The 21,262-nt window shown below is 42.8% G+C and overlaps 1 protein-coding gene across 1 annotated transcript in view; it reads left to right on the top strand.

The window, feature by feature from the left end:
* The first annotated feature begins 12,560 nt into the window (after positions 1–12,560).
* The window catches only part of SNX27 (sorting nexin 27), a 66,908-nt gene continuing 58,206 nt past the window's right edge, over positions 12,561–21,262 (top strand). Inside the window, exon 1 of the mRNA XM_059376160.1 lies at positions 12,561–13,343. Coding sequence (XP_059232143.1) covers positions 13,033–13,343 — 311 coding nt within the window. The 5' untranslated portion in view covers positions 12,561–13,032. The remainder of the gene's footprint in view (positions 13,344–21,262) is intronic.

The following is a 21,262-nucleotide window of genomic DNA, read 5'->3' on the forward strand; positions in this document are numbered from 1 at the left end:
CAGGTCATGATCCTAGGGTCCTGGGATCAAGCCCCGCATCGGGCTCTCTGCTCAGCAGGGAGCCTGCTTCCCTTCCTCTCTCTGCCTGCCTCTCTGCCTGCTTGTGATCTCTGTCCGTCAAATAAATAAATAAAAATCTTAAAAAAAAAAAAAAAGTTGTGGCATACACACACACACACACACACACACACACACACACACAATGGAAAACTATGCAGCCATCAAAAAACAAAGTCTTGCCATTTGCAACAAAGTGGATGGAACTAGAGGGTATTATGCTAAGCGAATTAAGTCAGTCAGAGAAAGACAATTATCATATGATCTCTCTGATATGAGGAATTTGAGAGGCAAGTGGGGGACTGTGGGGGGAAAGGAGGGGGAAATGCAACAAGATGGGACCTGGGAGGGAGACAAACCATAAGAGACTCTTTTTTTTTTTTTTTTAAAGATTTTATTTATTTATTTGACAGAGAGAAATCACAAGTAGATGGAGAGGCAGACAGAGAGAGAGAGAGGGAAGCAGGCTCCCTGCTGAGCAGAGAGCCCGATTCGGGACTCGATCCCAGGACCCTGAGATCATGACCTGAGCCGAAGGCAGCGGCTTAACCCACTGAGCCACCCAGGCGCCCCATAAGAGACTCTTAATCTCAGGAAACAAACTGAGGGCTGCTGGGGTGGGGGAGGGATGGCGTGGCTGGGTTATGGACATTGGGGAGGGTATGTGCTATGGTGAGTGTTGTGAATTATGTAAGACTGATGATTCACAGACCTGTACCCCTGAAAAAAAATACATTATGTTAATAAAATAGTGTACCATAAAAAAAAAGAAAACTTGTGAGGCTCATGTGTTAGATCAGTGTTTCCTAAAGCTTCTTGAGAAGTTTCAGTTTATTTTGCTCATGTTTATTTTATTTTTTTAAAGTTTTATTTATTTGAGAGAGAGAGTGGGAGAGGGAGACAGAGAGAGCATGAGAGGGGTGACAGAGAGAGAAGCAGACTCCCCACTGAGCAGAGAGCCCAATGTGGGACTTGATCCAGAGACTCCAGGATCATGACCTGAGCCGAAGGCATTCATATAACCAACGGAGCCACCCAGGTGCCCTTTGCTCATGTTTAGTAAGGCTTTCCTCAGGACAAGACACCACTTTTTGTTGTTGTTGTTGTTGAGGGAGAGGGTAAAATAACCCAAATTATCATGTGTCATTGAATGAAGAACACCAGCCTGGGCACATTAATGTGTGGATAGGAGAGGAAGCTTGGTGAAGATGTTGAGGACGGCTGCGCGTACTGGCTTGGCTTAACCTCTTCAGAGTTCCAGTCACCAATAATCACATTTCAGATCATCACAAAAGCCCAGAGATTCCCGAGGACCTTCCCAAGGGCTTTCTCAAATATATAAAAGACCTTGATTCCTTGAGAAGACAGTTCCCATTGCAGATCACAATCTTGCAAAACTTCTACAACACCCACACAACAAAAACGTAAGGATATGAGCTTTATATAGAAAGAGAATCTTGCTTAATTATCAGTTGTAGAGCTAGAGCTTCAATTTCTTTTTCCCCTACCCCCAGGGCCATGAAGGGGTGATGACTGGGATTAAGCTGCCCACTGCCTTACTCAACCAGCCTCATTTCTGGACCTCTACTACCTTGTGAGGTTCCAAAACACACTGTGTGCCATTCCCCACCTCTCTGCTTTTGCATATGCTGTTCCTTCTGCCTGGCACTCTCTGCCCTGCCTTAGCCTTCTAACAAGCTTCTGTTCAACCTTCAAAACCCCCCCCTGAAATGACACCGTTTGGTGAAGTCTTCCCCGACTCCACAGAGAATCGCCCACAGTTAATCAGTGGTTCCATACTAGCTGGTACAAAGCTTATCCCATTCTACAGGAATTGTTTGTTTTCATGTCTGTCTCTCCCCCCAGATCTGAGAATTCCTAAAAGGTAGGGCTGATGATTTATGTCTGTGTCCCCAGCCCTGGCCCAGTGCCTGGCACGTTGTGGATACTCAGCAAATGCCAGCTGACCAGAAATGGATTCTCTTTCCTGTAACCAGCAGAATGTTTTGCAAGGTGACTGACCAGGATCACAGAACAAAATGGAAACCATTCCTAAAGGGAGCCCTGGAGCTCTGCCTGGTATTCGGAACTAAATGCAGAAAACTGCTAACAGTCAATGTTCGTGCTTGGAAGGCACACAGCATTCAAAACTTAATGGAGACCATTTGCCTAGAATCTATTTTAAGAAGATTACATGTAAGGAGAATTTTTCTGATCATGTGATTAAGCTCCAGAACATGAATTTGAGGAAGTGACAGGTATTCCCTATTGAAGAGCTGCATAATTTATGTATTTTAGAAAAGACTGTTTGGAGTGAGTAGGTAAACATGAACAGAGACTTCTGATTGTAAGTTTATGTAATAGAATTGCTCAGCTCTGGGCACTGGACACGGGGTGGGGCTTTGGTAGCTTCCCGTGGAATGACGTGGCCCTCCGTGAACGTGAACGGGTGTTGGGGTTGGATACATAACTGTCACTTCTCTGCACAGCTCCTCACAGCTTTGCCTCATTTGCAAACATCTGAGGGATTAGTAAATATTAGTAGATACATGTTGTCAGTAAATAGACTGCAAGAACTGCCAGCACCTGCTGGTGCTAAGTCCTTGTGCTCCTTTCTGGCTCCGAGTCTTCCTCTCTGCCTCCTTGTTCCGCAGCCTCTTGGCATGGATGTGGGGATATCCAACTGTACCAAAAGAGGACTGGGAGACAAAGGAAGAAAGGGGGCAGGTAACCTTTAAGGGGAAAGGATGTGGGTATCGTAGTTGGTTCAATTCTGTGCTGGGGGTTCCCTTGTAGGGCACTTTGGGGGAATGGAATTTCTTGAACTGCATGTCAATCAAAACAACAGTAGGTTTGAGAAAAGAGGGAAGGACGACACAGGAATGTGAAAGAAGTGATTGCTGAGGCTAGAAATGATTCTTACCCACAAATTAAAATGGGCAAAAGTTCAGCATTAGGTTATCAGAGAGAACCATGAATTTATATTGTACATTTGTACCTTTTTCAAGTTTAGTGCAATTCCTTCATTGTATATCTTTTTTAAATCAAGATTTTATTTATTTGACACAGACTGAGAGAGAAAAGGAGAAGCAGACTCCCAGCTGAGCAGGGAGCCCGATGCGGGACTCGATCCCAGAACTCTGAGATCATGACTTGAGCCTAAGCAGACACTTAATCGACTGAGCCATCCAGGTTGAGCCATATATTTGTTGTATATGGCTATATACATATATACATATGTATATGTAGACACACATATATACATATGTATATATGTATACATACATATATATAATATACAGATATATTTGTTGTATATCTTAAATAGTCTCACTATTTTATTAAATTTTTTATTGTGATAAAATAGACATAAGACTTACTATTCTAATGATTTTTAAGTGTATGATTCTATGACAATAAGTATTATTTACATTGTTGTGCGACGGTCACCACCATCCACCTCCAGAACTTCATCTTCCACAACTGAAATTCCATATCCATTAAACACGAACTCCCCATTTCCTCCTCCCCCAGCCACTGGCAACTACCATTCCACTTTCCATATAAATTTGAATACTCTAGGCATCATATAAGTGGAACCATACAATACTTGTTTTGTGACTGGCTGGTTTCACTTAGCATGTTTTTAAGATTCATCAACGTTGTAGCATTTGTCTCACTGGTTAATTGTTATTGTTGGGGAGGGGGAGAGGCACAGGGAGAAAGAGGGAGAGAATCTCAAGCAGGCTTCATTCACAGCACAGAGCCCTATATGAGGCTCAATCTCACAACCCTGATAATCACGACCTGAGCCAAAATCAAGAGTCGGACGCTTGACTGACTGAGCCACCACTGTTTCATAAGTGCATCTTGCAAAATCCTTTCTTTTTTTTTTTTTTAAGATTTTATCTGAGAGAGAGGGAGAGAGAGTGAGCGCGTGCATGAATGGGGGGAAGGGCAAAGGGAGAGGGAGAAGAAGATGCCCCCCCACCCCGATGCAGGGCTTGATCCCAGGACCCCGAGATCATAACCTGAGCTGAAGGCAGATGTTTAACTGACTGAGCCACCCAGGCGCCCCACAAAATCTTATTTCTTAAAGTATCTCCATGTGTAGATAAAGTAGACATCGTCATCTCTAGTTTACAGTTGGAGAAACTGTTGAAGAGTTTGTTGAAGAGAAACTGTAGAAGAGTTGAAGAGAAGATAAGTACATCAGATATGACTGGATGCTTTTACAAATCTGTATCCCCCTATACTCTCTCCCTCACAACCTTCTTTCTTTTGTCAGAGCCCCAATTATGTTCTCATATTTACTGGCAAGCTATGCCAGGGAATACTCTTAGCTCCATGAGTAAATCTTGATTAGTTTGACTCAATCACAGTTATCTCAGGTCTTTTGCCAATGACTGGTTTAGGTGATACACTTTTGGCCAAGAGACATAAGAGAAAGCTGAAGCAAGACCTTTAGAAAGAGTGTCTTTACTTTTACAAATAGACACAAGAAGAAAAGGCCTAGTTTCTGCTTCTCAAAGTGGTCACCTGTGTGGGTGATGCTCGGAGCTCGGCAGCCATCTTGTCACTATGGGAGGAGTTAGCAAATGTTGACATGGCAGAGGAGAGAGATGGAAGAATGTGATCCTGAATGATATGAATAAGCTGCTGAGTTAATCAACACTGGAACTCCCCACCTTGATCTTGATACTTATGTGAGATCATAAATTTCCTTACTGTTTAAAGCGCTTTTAAATTTTCTGTATTTACAGCTAAAAAAAATACTCAATGATTTTGAATGATAACAGCTGAGCAGGAATGCAGAAGATGCAAGTCTCACTCCCCTTTTCCACTGGATGATGCTAATGCCTCAGGACTGGTCTTTTGCTATGCGACCTCCCAACCTGTTGTATTATTTCTGAACTGTTGGCTGTGGGAAGTAATTTTTGGTGAAAAGGACCTGTGGAAAATTAAGTTCAATTTTGAGGAAAAAGTTGGAGGCACTGGAGAAAATGACGAGAGACACAGAGTGACAACTGCCTAGTGCATTACAACTGGAAGGATGGTGAAAAATGTTATTTGGGAACGATCCGCTGAAACATAACAGTCAGGTCTGATGAGAAGGGCTAGATGGAAAAAAGCCAGCCAGTGAGGCTATAAGAGCCAGGGAGCTTTTCCTTCCCATGGGAAGCCCAGCAAATCTTGGAGAGGTGGTATGTAGCAAATGGGAGACAAGGGCATGACATGAAGATGGCCAGGGGAAGGGCTTTGAGACACCAGAACTATTCGGTGCTGCTAGAGAAGTAATATAATTATAAGTACATACTAAGCTGACTCCAATGCTCACTTAAGCCTGTGATAGATTCTATTAGCTACTTTTTATAGTTTACCCAAAAGCTTTCTTTTGACAAGTGACCTGGGTATGTGATCCAGGTTCGGACAATCATAGTACTTCATTGTCCAGGCAAGTTGAATTGGTCCAGGTGATGTGCACACAAAAGGGCCAAAGTCCTTCCTGAAAAATAATACACGGATTTTGAGAAAAATAAGGTGTTTTTTGCTAATAGATAAAGAGAACCAGAGATGAAAAAAAAGGCAGGCAGATGAAAAAGAATTAGGTGGCCCCAGGTTCTCTGTGTCTGACACTTAAAAGGCCTTGGTTTCTATAGTGCTTGGTTTAAATCAAAGAGGCAGGGATACCTGGGTGGCTCAGTTGGTTAAGCATCTGTCTTTGGCTCAGGTCATGATCCTGAAGTCCTGGGACTGAATCCCACATTGGGGTCCTTGGTTGGTGGGGAGCTTGCTTCTCCCTCTCCCTGCTGCTCCCTCTGCTGGTGCTCTCTCTTTATAAATAAATAAAATCTTGGGGCGCCTGGGTGGCTCAGTGGGTTAAAGCCTCTGCCTTCGGCTCGGGTCATGATCTCGGGGTCCTGCATTGGGCTCTCTGCTTAGTGGGGAGCCTATTCCCCTCTCTCACTCTGCCTGCCTCTCTGCCTACTTGTGATCTGTCTGCCAAATAGATAAATAAACTCTTTTAAAAAATGAATGAATAAATAAATAAATAAATAAAATCTTAAAAAGAGTCAAGGAGCCATCCCAATGTGGCAGGTTATATTTTTCAGAGATGGCCAATGTGATATATCCCACTCTGATTATGTTGCAAAATTGACACTCTTCTCATCTAGGGTTGTGTCTGTATCCCTTCCCATTGTACCTGGGCAGACCTCTGTGACCACCAGGACAAAAAAATATGGTGAGGTGATATCATGTGACTTTCAATGCTGCGTCATAAAAATTTCATGCACCAGAACCTTTGATTTTGGAGCTTTGACACAAAACTTGAAGAAGCCAAGAAGAAGAAACCACATGAGGAGGCTATGTATGGGGGTCAGGCCATCGGATCAGCTCCAGCTGAAGTCCCAGCAGACAGCCAGCCTCAATTGCCAGGAGTAAGACATGCCCAGATGACTTCAGCCACCAGTCACCCTGAGCTTTTGAGTCCTCCCAGCTGAGGCCCCAGGCACTGTGGGACAGAAGCCAGTCATCTCTATGTGTTCTATCTGAATTCCTGACATACAGTCCATAAGCATAATAAAATGATGGTTTCAGGCCACTAAGTTTGGGGATGGTTTATTTATAGCTACAGTTAACATGAATACCCAGTGTCCTTCTCAGTTATGTGAACCAATACATTCTCTTTTTTGCTTAAGCTAGTTTGGATTAAGTTTCTGTCACTTGCAGCTATAAGAAATTTGATTCATGTACTCTTTAGTCTGTAGGTATTATTCACTGTTGCAGATCAGTTATTCAATTTACAAAAAAAATAAATAATAAATAATTTTTATGTGGTCTTCATGGAGAAAGTACAGAAAAAATAGTGAGAAGGATAGAAGACTCAGAATTAAGAAAAGGGGTTAAGAAAAGGGCCCTCTTTTTGTTTTCTTCAACCTGTGAGTCCATGGGTAATGATATACCTTACTGCTTCATTTAAGCCTCATTTTTTTTTTTCACTAGTGTTGATTTCTGGCCACTGACCAGCTGAGTGACCTTTGACAAGTCATGACACATTGCTGGGTCTATTTCTTTTTTTAGAGAGTTGTAGTGGAGGAGCTATTTCTTCATCATCAAAATGAGGGAATGGGGCTAGATATGATATTATTATTGATATCTATAATTAAAATAATAGAGGTCCATTATTTTATATATATTAGTGATAACTGTGTTATTATGTTAGGTGTTTTCCCCATATGACTCATTTTACTCCTATACAGCAGCTGTTATTAGACACTTTCTGGTCCTTTTCTGGACTGAGATTTCATCAATACTTCTCTTGTGCCCCTCACTCTCTTAACTCGTTGAGGACATGTCATGTGTGACAAGTTCCTGGTTTTCCAGAAACTTATGTTCAGATTAGAAAAGTAAAGCTGGACTAGACATTAAATTATTATGGTCTAAACTGAGGGGCACACCACAAATACGATAGGAGTAACATTTGTTATCTGCTGCCATGTAACAGATGACCACAAATTTAGCAGCTTAGAACAACACACATGTATTATTTCATAGTTTTTGTGGGGCAGGGGTCTGGACTCAGCTTAACTGGATCCTCTGTAGGGTCTCACAAGCCTGCAATCAAGGTTTTGGGCAGGGTATGTTCCTTAGTGGAGCCCAGGATCCCCTTCCAAGCTTCTGTGGTCATTGGTGGAACTCTTAGAGGCACTGGACTGAGGGCCACCATCTTCTTGCTGTCAGATAGGGACAAGTTTCCAAAGTCTCCATTCCTAGAGGCTCTTGTAGCTCCCTGCCATGGGCCTTCTCCACAGGCACATCAGAACATGGAGGCTTTCTTTCTCAGAGCCAGCAGGAGACTCCTTCATCCTAGTAGGCTAAGAAGTGTTATACAATGGAACTGTTTGTATGGGAGTGACACGCATCACCTTTGCCACATTCTGCTGGGCAGAAGAAAGTCACAAGTCCTGCCCACAGGCAAGGGGAGGAGATTACACAAGAGTGTGACTCACTGGGAGGTGGTGGTGGTGGAGTGTCCCAGGAAGGTGTGTTTGCCACAGAAATTTAGGAAAAAAAGGTAAGTCAGAGTGAAGTGGACTCCCTCAAGGGAGGTTTTATGGAGGGACTTAAGCTAGAGTTTAAAGAAGGAGTAGAATTTAGACCCCCAAAGAGGGAAAGAGAAGAGGCAGACTATCTAGAATCAAAGGACCATACACATATGAGCAAAGGTGTGAAGGTGGGGTTCTCTCTTAAGTTAATGTCACACAAAAGCCCAATGGAAACCTGCTGACTTCTTATATTACAAAGGACAGGAGGATCTTTTTTTCTCTTCTTTCTTTCTTTCTTTCTTTCTTTACTTATTTGAGAGAGAGAGAGAGAATGAGCGTGGAGGAGGAGCAGAAGGAGGAGCAGACTCCCCAGTGAGCAGGGAGCAACTCCAGGATCAAGACCTGAGCCAAAGGCAGACACTCAACCCATTGAGCTGCCAAGGTGCCCCTCTTTTCTTTTCCCCCCAAAGATTTATTTATTTATTTGGGAGAGAGCTGGGGAGGGGGATGGGGCAGCACAGAGGGAGAGGGAGAGAGTCTTAACCAGACTCAGGCTGAGCACAGAGCCCCAGGCAGGGCTCCATCTCATAACCCTAAGATCAAGATGTGAACCAAAATAAAGAGTGGGACGCTTAACGGATTTAGGTGCCTAGGAGCCCCAGAGCATTTTTTTCTCTTTAACCAAAAGGAAGCTGGGTATTAAAGAGTCCTGGCTGTGGTGTCAGAAAATTTGGGTTCATGGTTCAGTTCTGCTATAAACTAGTAGTATGATTGGGGCCTGCTGGTTAGCTGAGCCTACTGGCTTCCTGTGGATGCTTCTATTTATGTTGCTATTGTGAGGACTTTGTAAGCTCTTGGGTGGGAAGTGCTCTATACACTTTCTGGGTCCCATTTCCAAAGGCAGCTTCATCGAGTTCCAAGATCCCACTCTCTCCAAGGCCATCTCTCTCTGGCTCTCTGGGAATCCTCTTTCTCAGTCATCACCTAAATGGCCAGGGAGAGGCACTCTTCAGGTTCTGGCCTTGGCACCCCTAATCACTTTGTGATCCGCTCTGCCTGGTGTGCTCCTCCATCACCACCCACCACCCTGAGCCCACGCTCATCAATCCATGCTGGGGCCAGACCCCTTCCCCAGTGCCAGACTCACGAAACCAACCAATCCAACCTGGATCTCCCCGAAACCCCTCATATCGTTCTCATATCCAGAACTAAACTCATTGCCCTCCCTGCAAGCTTCTTCTTCTTCCTCCTGGTCTTGGGAAATCACACCACCAAGTCTCACCGCTTGGAACATTCTTTCCTGCCCTGGCCTCACACCTGAGCTCCAAGTGATGCCAAGTCCTCTCTGCCCAGTATGACCCTCCAGTCACCACAGTCCACGCCTCCCTCTTGTCAGTTCTCACGGGAGTCAGGGCACCTGGTTCTCAACATATCCTTCTGGCTCATTTTGTTCTCCACACTTCCTGCTGGATGAACTTTCTCAAGCACGAATTTAATAATGTGTCTGCTCTGCTTTAAAGCATTCAGAGGCCCCTAAATACTTGGGAATGAAATTCAAACTCCTGGACATGATTTTCAATGTCTGAAATCCTCTCCGATGTCATTCTTGCCCACGTCCCCTCGCCTCTGCTCCAGTCCTACTGAACTGCAGTCTGTTCTCACATGGCACCATGTTCTTTCAAGTCTCTGGGTTTGAATGCACTGTTTCTCTGGTCAGAAATACCTGGCCACACTATCCTTCTCTGCCTTGCCAGCCCTTCTTATCCAGAATTACCCAGCTTAGCTGTTCCATTTTCAAGGCTCTCCTAGGGGCACTCTTGCCAGCTTGTGCAGGCCTCTATCACAGCTCTCGTTACTCCACAGACCCAAAGCCTGGGTTGTAACTGTTTTTTTTCTTTTGCTCTCTTCCTAGTTGTGAGTTCTCCAGAGCAGTAATGGTGTCTTATTTTAGTTTCTTATTTTGATGCTCTGATCACCTTTTCTTCCAATCTGATCCTTTCTACATATTTTATGTAGTTATATTTTGAATAGGTAACACATTCGTCTGCCTAACATCTGCCATTCAGATGTTACAAAAAGCTATATAATGAAGTCTCCCTTCAACTGCTGTCCCACTCCAGTGGTCCAATCGCCCTCCCCAGAGGCAATCAACATTATCAGTTTCTTGTGAATACTTCTAGGGATATAAATATTTCTAGACATAAAAACATATCTATGGTTCCCCTTTTATACAAAAATGTTATCATGTTCTACAGACTATGCTGTACCTTGTTTTCACTTATGTACTGTATCCAGGAGATCATTTCATTTCAGCACATAAAAAGCCTCCTTATTCTTTATTTTCGGTTTTCCATTGTGGTTGTACCCTAAGTTAATGAACATTGGGTTACTTTCAGTCTTTTGCAAATACAGATAATACTGCAATGACTCTCTTCACAAAAATGTCACTTCACACACAAGTGTAACAGTAGAATGAATTCCTAGAAGTGGGGCTGCCAGATCAAGGTGTACGTGCATTTGTGAGTTTTACCATGTCATACTGCCCTTCATGGAGTTTGCAGATTAAATCTTCTTTATCTTTGTATCCCTAACACCACTGCAAAGTCTAGAACAGAGCAGGCATTCAGTACATTTTTTTTTTTTTTTGGTCAAATAAACAAACGAAAAAATAGCTCTTTCAGTGAAAGCTCCCGTTTTCCTTTCTTTGATGTCTAGTGGAAAAAATCTATGCCCATATAGAGCTCAATTCAAACCAAATGATTGTAGAGTATTACTGTAGAGCAAAATTCTTATTATTTCAACTTGTACTATTTTCCCTATTTGTGCAATTGATATACTTCTTCATCAGGTTGGTTATAAAATAAGATCATACTAACTTCTATGTTCTAATATAATAGCTGAATCCTTATCCCACATTTTGTGAGATGTCTTAATTATTCTACTACTCTCTTCCCCCACATCCTTCCTGAGCAATTACTAGAAGCCCGTACACAGTCCACAAATTCTTTCAGGTCGTTGCTTGTTGCTTTTATATGTCATCAGACCTCTCTCTGCAATGAAACTTTTACTGCCTTTTTTTTTCTTTTTAAGATTTTATTTATTTATTTAGTTGAGAGACAGAGAGAGTGTGGGGCAAGGGGAGAGGCAGAGAGAGCTGGAGAGAGAATCTGAAGCAGACTCTGAGCTGAGTATGGAGCCCAACCTGAGGCTCAGTCCAAGGACCTCAAGATCATGACCTCAGCTGAAACCCAGAGTCAGACACTCGACAGACTGAGCCACCCAGGTTCCCTGCTTTTCTTTTCTTTTTTACACTGTGAATCCCTGTAGCTCCTCCTGGATTGTTTACTAGCTCTATGGATTCTCTACGCCTGTTTATTCATCTATAAGTAGGGCACATTATAGGATTGTGAAGATTAAATAAAATTACAGATGTAAAGTGCTTAGAACAGTGTTGGGCACATAGTAATGTTGAGAGAAACAGCTCTTTATGGGTCTCTCATGCTTCTACCCATCTTCCTGGGTATGCCAAAAGTGCAAGACCCTGACTGCTCTTCACCAGGGTCAATTCTCAAGGTTGCATTTAGAGTGAGCAACTTTAAGGAAAGAAGTAATGTCTCCCTACATGACAGAGAACAGGTTTGTCATTGCTTCCTATGAAAAGGCAGTTTTCCCCCAACTCAGTGTTCCTTGGTTGTGCACAACCAAGTAAGTGCACAGCCTTCATGTGAGCCCTTGTAAGACCTGGGGGAAGAGGAATTGACACAAACGTGCTGAAGCTCATGTTGCTTCCTGTGTGGTAATAGCCCTTTGTCTCCGACCCAGTAATTCTGTGTCTTTTGTCAGCATCCACAAAACAGTAACAGACTAACTTATGTCGAGTCACAGACATCAGTCAGGAGGGTAAACTGAAATACCAGACTCCAGTACTAAGTGCTTAAGTAAGCTATTTTCATTATTTTGGTTCTTGCTCTTCTTTCTTGCCTTTGCTGGGCATTCTGCACACTCTCTGTGAGTGTGCATTTGGGTAGGTAGCTGAAAAGCATCAACTGGGCCATTGGCCAAGAATTCTACAGTGCTGTTTGGGGAAACAAAATAAATCAGAAATAAAGGATAACTTCAAAATCATTGCCCAATTTAAATTATTACTTAGCCCCTCTAATATCCAGTTCTAAATCGCTGAGACTGTAGTTTTCTCTGCATATACTTTCTGTATAGTTGGAGTATAGTTTTTATATAGTTGCAATACGTGAAAGTTGCGAAAAAATAACCGGGTCTTATTTCCTGTTAGCTAATAGCTGAATGAGTTTGGGCTCTCTACAGTTCAGTTTCCAAATAAGTGAAATACAGAAATGAATTCATGATCCACTCAGCTCACAAGGTTGTTAGGGCCACGGAATAAAATAATGTATGCTAACACAGAAGGTACTGAACAAATGAGTTGTAATGATTTAAGGTTGCAACTTAAGGCTGTCGAGTCACAAACATCAGTTTATCCTAATATTTTGCTTTAGAGGCTACAAAATGAGTTCTGAAATGAAAGAAGAAAAAACTTGACCGTATGTCAACGGTTGGAACAATCCGCCGCACTCGATGCAGTGTTAGTCGCCCAAACTACAACTCCCGTCAGGCTTTGTCCCCGAACTGCGTCACACATAACCTCCGCTCTGCCCCGGGCCCTGCCCTCACCCCCGCCCCCACCGTCCAGAAACTACAACTCCCAGGAGGCGCCACGGGCCTAACCGTCCGTTTTCCCCCCGCCCCCGGCCTCCCCTTTACCCCCTCCGGCGGCTCTGTGACGGACTTGGGTCCCGCGGGCGGCGGAGCGGGCGCGCGCGTAGGGGGGCGCGCGGCTGCTGAACAGGGCGAACGCGCGCGAATAGGGAGTGGAGGCGTAGGGGGGCGGCGGTAGGGCTCGCTCGCTCGCAAGATGGCGGACGAGGACGGGGAAGGGATTCACCCCTCAGCCCCTCACAGAAACGGGGGTGGCGGCGGCGGTGGGGGGTCCGGGCTCCACTGCACCGGGAACGGCGGCGGGGGAGGCGGCGGCCCGCGGGTCGTGCGCATCGTCAAGTCCGAGTCCGGCTACGGCTTCAACGTGCGGGGCCAAGTGAGCGAGGGCGGGCAACTGCGGAGCATCAACGGGGAGCTGTACGCGCCGCTGCAGCATGTGAGCGCCGTGCTGCCCGGGGGAGCGGCCGACCGGGCCGGGGTGCGCAAGGGGGACCGCATCCTGGAGGTGTGAGTATCTGGGCGCCCGCCGCCCCACCCCACCCCGCCCCCTCCGGCCGTCCCTGCCTCTCACTCTACCCCTGTCGAGCTCAGGCCCCACTGTCCCCCCTCCCCCCTCCAGCCCCGGAACCGGCCCTAGGGACTCCGTTCCCCTCAGGCCCCGCACCTTCTTGGGGTTGACCCTTTCACCTCCCCGCTCCTTGGGTTTTCGCAGCGCGCACCTCCCTCCTTGTAACCAGTCTACGTCCCAGCGCCCCCTCTGTTTTTACCCCTGCCCCCATTCTTCTGCCTTCTTTTCGGCCCCGTTGCTTTACCCCTGGGTATGCCGCTCTCTTCTCCTTGCTGCCCTCATAATGGACTTCTGTCCCCTGCTGACGGAATCTCCTTTTCTGACCCGGCCTCTTTCGTGTCCTCCCCAAGTTTTCATCTTAAGCATCGTAGTTTTTGTTCGCCGCTGCGGTCAACCCTCATGGACCGTCCCTCTGTCCTCTAGACGAAGTAGGCAAACCTGTGATCTGCTCCCACTTTTCCTGCGGAAATATCATCCCTCTACTGCACTCCTTTTGCTTTCCTTAGTTACCCTCTCCTGTGGTTAAGCACCCCCTCATTTTTTCTATCCTGCCTTGTGTCCCTTTCCCCCCCTCCCTTTTGGATTCACACTCCCAAGAGTGTACCTTCTTCTCTGATCCTTGCTTGCATGCCTTTGTTTTTGTTTTTGTTTTGGTGGTGGAGGAGGGTGTCTCTGACACTAGTTTCTTTACACTATTGTGTAAAGAATATCCCATCTCACGCAGGCATTTCGAATCTAGTGTCTACCATTTCCATGTACCTCTGTGAGCATCCGTATTCTGAGCCTTTTCTGATCTTCATTTTTGCACCATACTCCTACTTTTTAGTCAGGATTATGGTGGATCTCTCCTTCATTCCTGCTTCCCCCCAAATTATGCTCCTCTTTCGGGTCTTTGACCTCCTTACTTTATTGGGGCATGCCCTTTCTATTCTCTCTTACTACATCCTCTTGTGATCCCACGCTTGAGTTTATCCTATTCTTTATCTCCTCCAGGCTGCTTTCACTTCTCAGTTTAGGCTCTTGCTGCTGCTGCAACCCATCCTCTTCCTACTGCAGCCCCTCCTCCTTCATACTCCTTCAACCTTACTTCCCATTGCATCCCAGAGCTCTGCTGCCTTGTCTTCCTGTGTTTCTGTGCAGACCTCCTCCATCACTCTCATCCAGGTTTTACCCTTGGTGCCTTTATACTTTGTATTAAAATTTATATAGTGATTGCTGGTTGACTCTCATTACCTCCATTCTCCTCAGCAGTCTTCAATCCTGTATCTCTTGCGTTCTTACTGAACCTTATTTTTTCCACACTTGCCCTCTCCCTCAGTGCTTGGATTTGTCCTCATGAGGTCTTTCTCATTTTTTATAAATGTTATTTTAGTTATAATTTCCACAACTTTCAGTCTCTCCTGTAGGAAAACAGTAGGTTTGCCGAAGTTTTCAAAGAGGTTAGTATCGTGAGGATCTAGCCTAGTTGAGGAGTCCCTCCCTTTTTATTTACCTCATCACCCCTGCCCTTATCCTCTACACACTTTCTCTGTGGAATTCACTCATTCTGTTTACTCTTACCTTCCACCTGAAGAAAGAGTAGCTCATCAAAATAATTGTTTGGAGCTACTATTTAACTTTCCATTTATGTTTTCTTTTTCCATTAATGTTTTATGTGCTCTTTTTTCTTATTCTCTGGTGATACATTTTTAATCTTTGGGGGCCTGGGCATTCAGATATAGAATGGAGTTGTGACCAAAATTTGTTTCATACCTGGGCATCTAATTCTATTCTTTCTAGATAACTAAAAATCTGTGGTTGATGTTTTCTTCTGATAGAAGCTCTTGTAATTGTCATTTTCCTTTCCCTTTGGAAGTTAACTTTGGATCCAGGTGTTTATCTTTAAATTTAAAATTGAAGTATTTATTTAAAATTAGAAATTCATCATAAAGTTCTACATTACTCTTTATAAGAACTAAAGGAACTAAAAAAAAAAAAAAACTAAACCACAAATAATTCTGTAGATGACTACAGCTAACATGATCAACCGTTTCAAATATATATGTGTGTGTATATTTATATGTATATAGATATATATATCAACTAACAATTTTATAACAGAATCTTGACATAAATTAGTTACTGTAAGGAATACTTCAGATGATCCCTTAGGACAGATGGAAGGACTTGCCTCAGGTCCAGGTTCCAGGCTAGGCCCATTCCTCTTCCTAGAGAGAAAACATTGAATTTTGGTGCATACGTGGTGGTGAGTAGGGACTTTGTCTTAAAAGAGACAAGAAAGTGGGCAGGACAAAAGAATGCTCTTTGCTTAGAGAACCTTACTCTGGAGGGTTGTGATGATCAGACTTTTTCCTGGCAATGGTTTCTCACCTTTCAGTTGTATTTTGATTTCCAAATTCTGTAAAGCTTCTTTGCTATCGTTGTGGAAATGGTGATAGTTGGAACACGGAGTCAGGCAAGTTGTCAAATTGAGACTTCAGCTCTACAGCCTCTTTCCTTCTTCCAAAGTCTTTATCTTCTCCTTAGGTTTTCTTGTGAAGGAGGAAATCAGCAATCGAACAGACACAGTTCTTGAGGGATATCTATGTCTGTTACTTGTTTTGCTTTTGTTTAGGTTGATGCTAATTTTCCTGTAGCATTCTTTAGGCAGCACTCCTTAGAGCTTTTCTTTGTCTCCTACAGGTTCCTTAAACCTCTTTGTTGCCCCAGGAAAGTTTTGCATGTTACTGAAGTGCCAGGTGGGATCAGGGTTAGGCATAGGTAGATTATTATTGTGTAGACATAGTTTGCATGAAGTCATAGGTGGATGTCTGGACCTTGATGATTGCTGTTTAAGACTTGTCCCTATTTTAGATGCTTTCCTGCTATACACAAATTATTCCAATTTTCATATATTGTAGTCATTTGGGCAACTGATTGAGTTGTGAAAAGAACTGAGTAACTTTGAGATTTAAGGGACTAAAGTCTTGGATAAGAGTAAGAACATTGATTTCTTTGTATTTTAAAGTCTGTCTTACAAAGGTCCTGTCCTCATTGAATCTTAGAACAGTCATTAAACTAAATTCAGTATGAATCAGTTTGTCCTTTTCCCTTCAAAACTGACTAGATTCTAACTGCTTTGCAAAGAGTCATGTTGCGGGGCGCCTGGGTGGCTCAGTGGGTTAAGCCGCTGCCTTCGGCTCAGGTCATGATCTAAGGGTCCTGGGATCAAGTCCCACATGGGGCTCTCTGCTCAGCAGGGAGCCTGCTTCCTCCTCTCTCTCTGCCTGCCTCTCTGACTACTTGTGATTTCTCTCTGTCAAATAAATAAATAAAATCTTTAAAAAAAAAAAAAGAGTCATGTTGCAGGATATGAACAAGCCCTCTGGGCTCTAAATTTTACTTTAGATGGAAAATTTTGTGCTAGCAATGTTAGTCTCCACTTTGTAATTTTTCCCAGTGTAACATATATTGAATGTTTCCCTTTGATGTGTATATACCTGGAGGGATGGTTTCAATAAGTAGAACCAAAATGCACATGTCTTTGCACTAATTATATAGTATGTGCAGTAATATTTGACTTCAGGTTAATTTTCTTAAGGTTAAAGTATTTCCAAAGGCTCTTGACTGATTTCTTGAGAGGTGCCCATAGAAGGGTTATAGTTGTGGTACCATCTTTATTTTTAAGTGATTAGGCTTATCTGTTGAGTAGTTTGTTTTATCTCTTTGGTATTTGGGTGGTGTGGTCTTTAATAAGCATGGACCCCTAAGATTGCTTGCAAGCATTTAAAATCCTGGTATATTTGTGTGGGGTAGAGTTTATGCTTTTCCTCTTCATAGTGTCAAGATAATCTACCCATCGACTTTCCTTTGTTAAAGTTACACTTGCTCTTAGCCAAAAGGCTGAGAAGTGATTCCCTTGTTAAAGGGAAAGAAAGAAAAAAAAGAAAAAAAATTAAAGCTGTATATATATCTATGTCTATATAGATTTGTTTATTGGGAGTTCATTTTATAGGAATATCTCATGGCCATTCCTTTTTTTTTTTTTTTTTTTTTGGCTTCATTTAATGTGAAAGTTTGGAATAAAGAGGTTGGTGCCACAAGAAATATTTTTACAAGTTACGTGTGAGTCATTTAATGTTGACTGCTAAGTACCTTCTCAGGAGCTGCTTTCTCAATTATAGATGAATTCTATTTGGCCCAGATTTTCCAGGTAGATTTTAGAAATGATGTTTGAAGTCCTGGTTATTGATCAAAGGAAAATTTTATGGTACTGATTCTTATGCTTTAGTGAACATAAAAATCACTGGGTGTGTTTGTCAAAAGTATCAATTCTTGGGCTCACACTTTAAGGGTTATATATGATTCAGTAGGTCTTGCATGGGGCCTAAAAGTCTTTATTTTTTTACTCCCTTTGCAACCTATGTACCCAGCCCATACCTGGAGCAACAGGTTCTAGGTCTTGAATTCTCAGTTCATTTTATCTTCGTGGTTATATTGAGAGTTATGAGCTAAGACTATACTAACAAATAATGATTTTTTTAGACTCCTGAACTCCAGCCCTTAGAAAATCAATTCAATAAGATAGTAGACTATTATATCTGCTCATTTAGACTTTATTGAATCTTTCTAAATGTTGTAATAAAGGTATGTGGTGAAGGGTTAGAACAAATTAATAAAATCCTTATATCACTTTGCACTTTTAAAATTTTTATTTTTATTTTTATTTATTTATTTATTTATTTATTTTATTATTATTATTTTTAAAGATTTTATTTATTTATTTGACAGACAGAGATCACAAGTAGGCAGAGAGGCAGTCAGAGAGAGAGGAAGGGAAGCAGGCTCCCCACTGAGCAGAGAGCCCAATTCGGGGCTCGATCCCAGGACCCTGGGATCATGACCCGAGCCGAAGGCAGAGGCTTAACCCTCTGAGCCACCCAGGTGCCCCTTATTTATTTTTTTTATTTGACAGATCACAAGTAGGCAGAGAGGCAGACAGAGGGTGGGGGGAGGGGAAGTAGGCTCCCTGCTGAGCAAAGAGCTGGATGTGGAGCTTGATCCCAGGACCCTGGGATCATGACCTGTGCTGAAGGCAGAGGCTTTAACCCACTGAGCCACCCAGGCACCCCACACTTTCTTTAAATTAAAGATTTATTTTAGAGAGAGAGTGAGCGAGAGAGGGCACAAACAGGAGTGGGGGGGTCGGTAGGGGGAGAGAGAGAACCTCAAGCAGACTCTGCTGAGCACAGATGCGGGGCTTGATCTCATGACCCTGAGATCATGACCTGAGCTTGAAAATCAACAGTTAGACATTCAGCATCAAGAGTTGAGCAGTCAGGTGCCTGGGTGGCTCAGTCAGTTGAAGTGTCTGCTTTTGGTTCAGGTCCTGATTCCAGAGTCCTGAGATTGGCAGGGAGCCTGCTTCTCTCTTTCCTCCCTGCTTGCTTATGTTCTCTGTTGCTATCTCTCTCTCTTTCAAATAAATAAAATCTTTAAAAAAAAAAAAAAGAGCGAGAGAGAGAGACATTCAACAAATTGAGCCACCCAGGCACCCCTCACTTTGCACTTCATGTAATGTGTTACAATTTGCATAGTATTTTTACATTTGATCTTTACAACAGCCTTGTGAGATAGGGAAAATATAAATTCCTTGAGGATAGGGACTACATATACCCATGTTGTTTCCCTAGTCAAAGGTCTAATGGCACATACAAGGTATTATTCAGTAAATATTTGTTGAATGACTATAGGAGTATTATTTGTCCCTTTTTCATAAGAGAGGAAACTGAGTATTGCAGTAGTGAATGTTAACCAGAATTAAACCCAGGTCTTTGGATTCTAAATCCAGTATATTTTCCACTTCTTTGTTTTCTCAGCTATTTTTGGCTGTTAATAGTCAACTATTTTTGACTGAATGGTCCCTTAAAATTCTTTTTTTTTTTTAAAAGATTTTATTTATTTACTTGACAAAGATCATAAGTAGGCAGAGAGGTAGAGAGGCAGAGAGAGAGAGGGAAGCAGGCTCTCGGCTGAGCAGAGAGCCCGATGCGGGCCTCGATCCCAGGACCCTGAGATCATGACCTGAGCCGAAGGCAGAGGCTTAACTCACTGAGCCACCCAGGCGCCCCGGTCCCTTAAAATTCTTAAAATTCAGTCACATCCCTATAAACTTGAATAGCATTTGAGCTTTGGTTCTGTTGTGAAATGTAACTGTCTTTTATCATTATTTACCCTGTCTCTGATTGTTAAATTGGATGGGTTACAGGGAACCAAAATGGCTAGTTGTTGCTCTTGTTTGTTGATACTCTTTATTGGTTAGCAGTGAAGAGAGCCTGATATAATCATAATTGCAGTCCCAGGAAATACTTTTAATTCCCTAGGTAATTGAGGTAGAAAACATATAAAACTAAATTTGAAAATAGCATTTATCTTCCTCTTGGAAATCACTTCCACAACACCGCTGTTACCAGGAAAAGATCTGTTGTTAGTAACAAGATTTGTCTGGTTCATATAAATTATTATGAAGAAGGCTTCTCTTCAGCCCCCACTGACTAGTTTGTTTCAGGTGAGGGTTTGTTACCATGCTCTCAAGGATAATTATTTTTTAAGGTAAGTTCCATTGGGAGTAATTTTTATGATAAGCAAAGAGACTCAGTTGACAAGCAGACAGTTAAAATTTATGATCACTGCCCTGTGCTTTGGGAGCGTGATGTGTGGTAAGTTTTATTCATTAGATGATGGTATTACTGACACAGTGGATAATGTGGTGGTTTAGGTTAGAGCCAATTAGAATTGTTCTTTTTGACTATCAGCTATATAGATTTTGAGCAGTTCTCTAAAAGCCTGTGTAGGGGTGGTATGATTCAAGCCCCACATGTGGAAAAAAATATTTAGGACTTTTTTTTAAAGTAGACTCTAGGGGCACCTGGGTAGCTCAGTGGGTTAAGCCTCTGCCTTTGGCTCAGGTCATGATCTCAGGGTCCTGGGATTGAGCCCCGCATCGGGGAGCTTAGCGGGGAGCCTGCTTCTCCCCTCTCTCTGCCTGCCTCTCTGCCTACTTGTGATCTCACTCTCTCTGTCAAATAAATTAAAAAATAATAATCATAATAAAAATAAAAAGTAGGCTCCATGCCAAACATGGAGCTTGAACTCATGACCCTGAGATTGAGTTGCATGCTCTACGGTCTGAGCCAGACAGGTGCCCCAAAAATATTTAGGCAGTTTTAAAATATCTTTTTAAAAACTTGCAAGTCTCTGTAAGAGATCTATTTTATATTAGAACCAATAAAATACCAAAAAAACCCATCTGAACCAAGTTTCAATAAACAATATTTAGTGTTCTTGTGCTCTCTGGCATTTTTTAGTCTGTTCAGTATTTGAGAGTTTTTTGTTTTGTTTTTTGAGTGCTGATGGTGATCCACATGAATTTCATGACTATTAGGTTATGATCCACAGTTTGAAAAGTAGTGATTTAGGGTATCGTTTTTCTGGTATGGCCCACTAATATCACCCCATCTGGTTTAGCAATTAAGCACAAACTACGTGTAAATTACTGTTAGGCTTGTATGAATCACAGAGTCCCTGCATCTCTGCCCTTGAGAAGTTTAACACTGCAGTGGGGTAGTATACAATTTACTGTGTGTAAAGCAAATGAATTAAGGGGAGATAAAGAACACAATGGAGTTTAAAGGAAAGAGTGATATGGTTGAGATGACTGGTGGGTAGATCGGTCACAGAAGGCTTTTTAAATTGTGATTGAAGGACAAGTCTAATTTCAGTAGTCAGAGAAGGGTGAAGGATTTCATAGGCTGAGGAAACTGTGACCAAAGGGAGGAGGATATGAAAAGTTCTTGGGATAACAAGAAATCTAAAGTTG

Source organism: Mustela nigripes, chromosome 14, assembly GCF_022355385.1.
Source record: "Mustela nigripes isolate SB6536 chromosome 14, MUSNIG.SB6536, whole genome shotgun sequence".
In the NCBI taxonomy this organism is placed as follows: Eukaryota; Metazoa; Chordata; class Mammalia; order Carnivora; family Mustelidae; genus Mustela; species Mustela nigripes.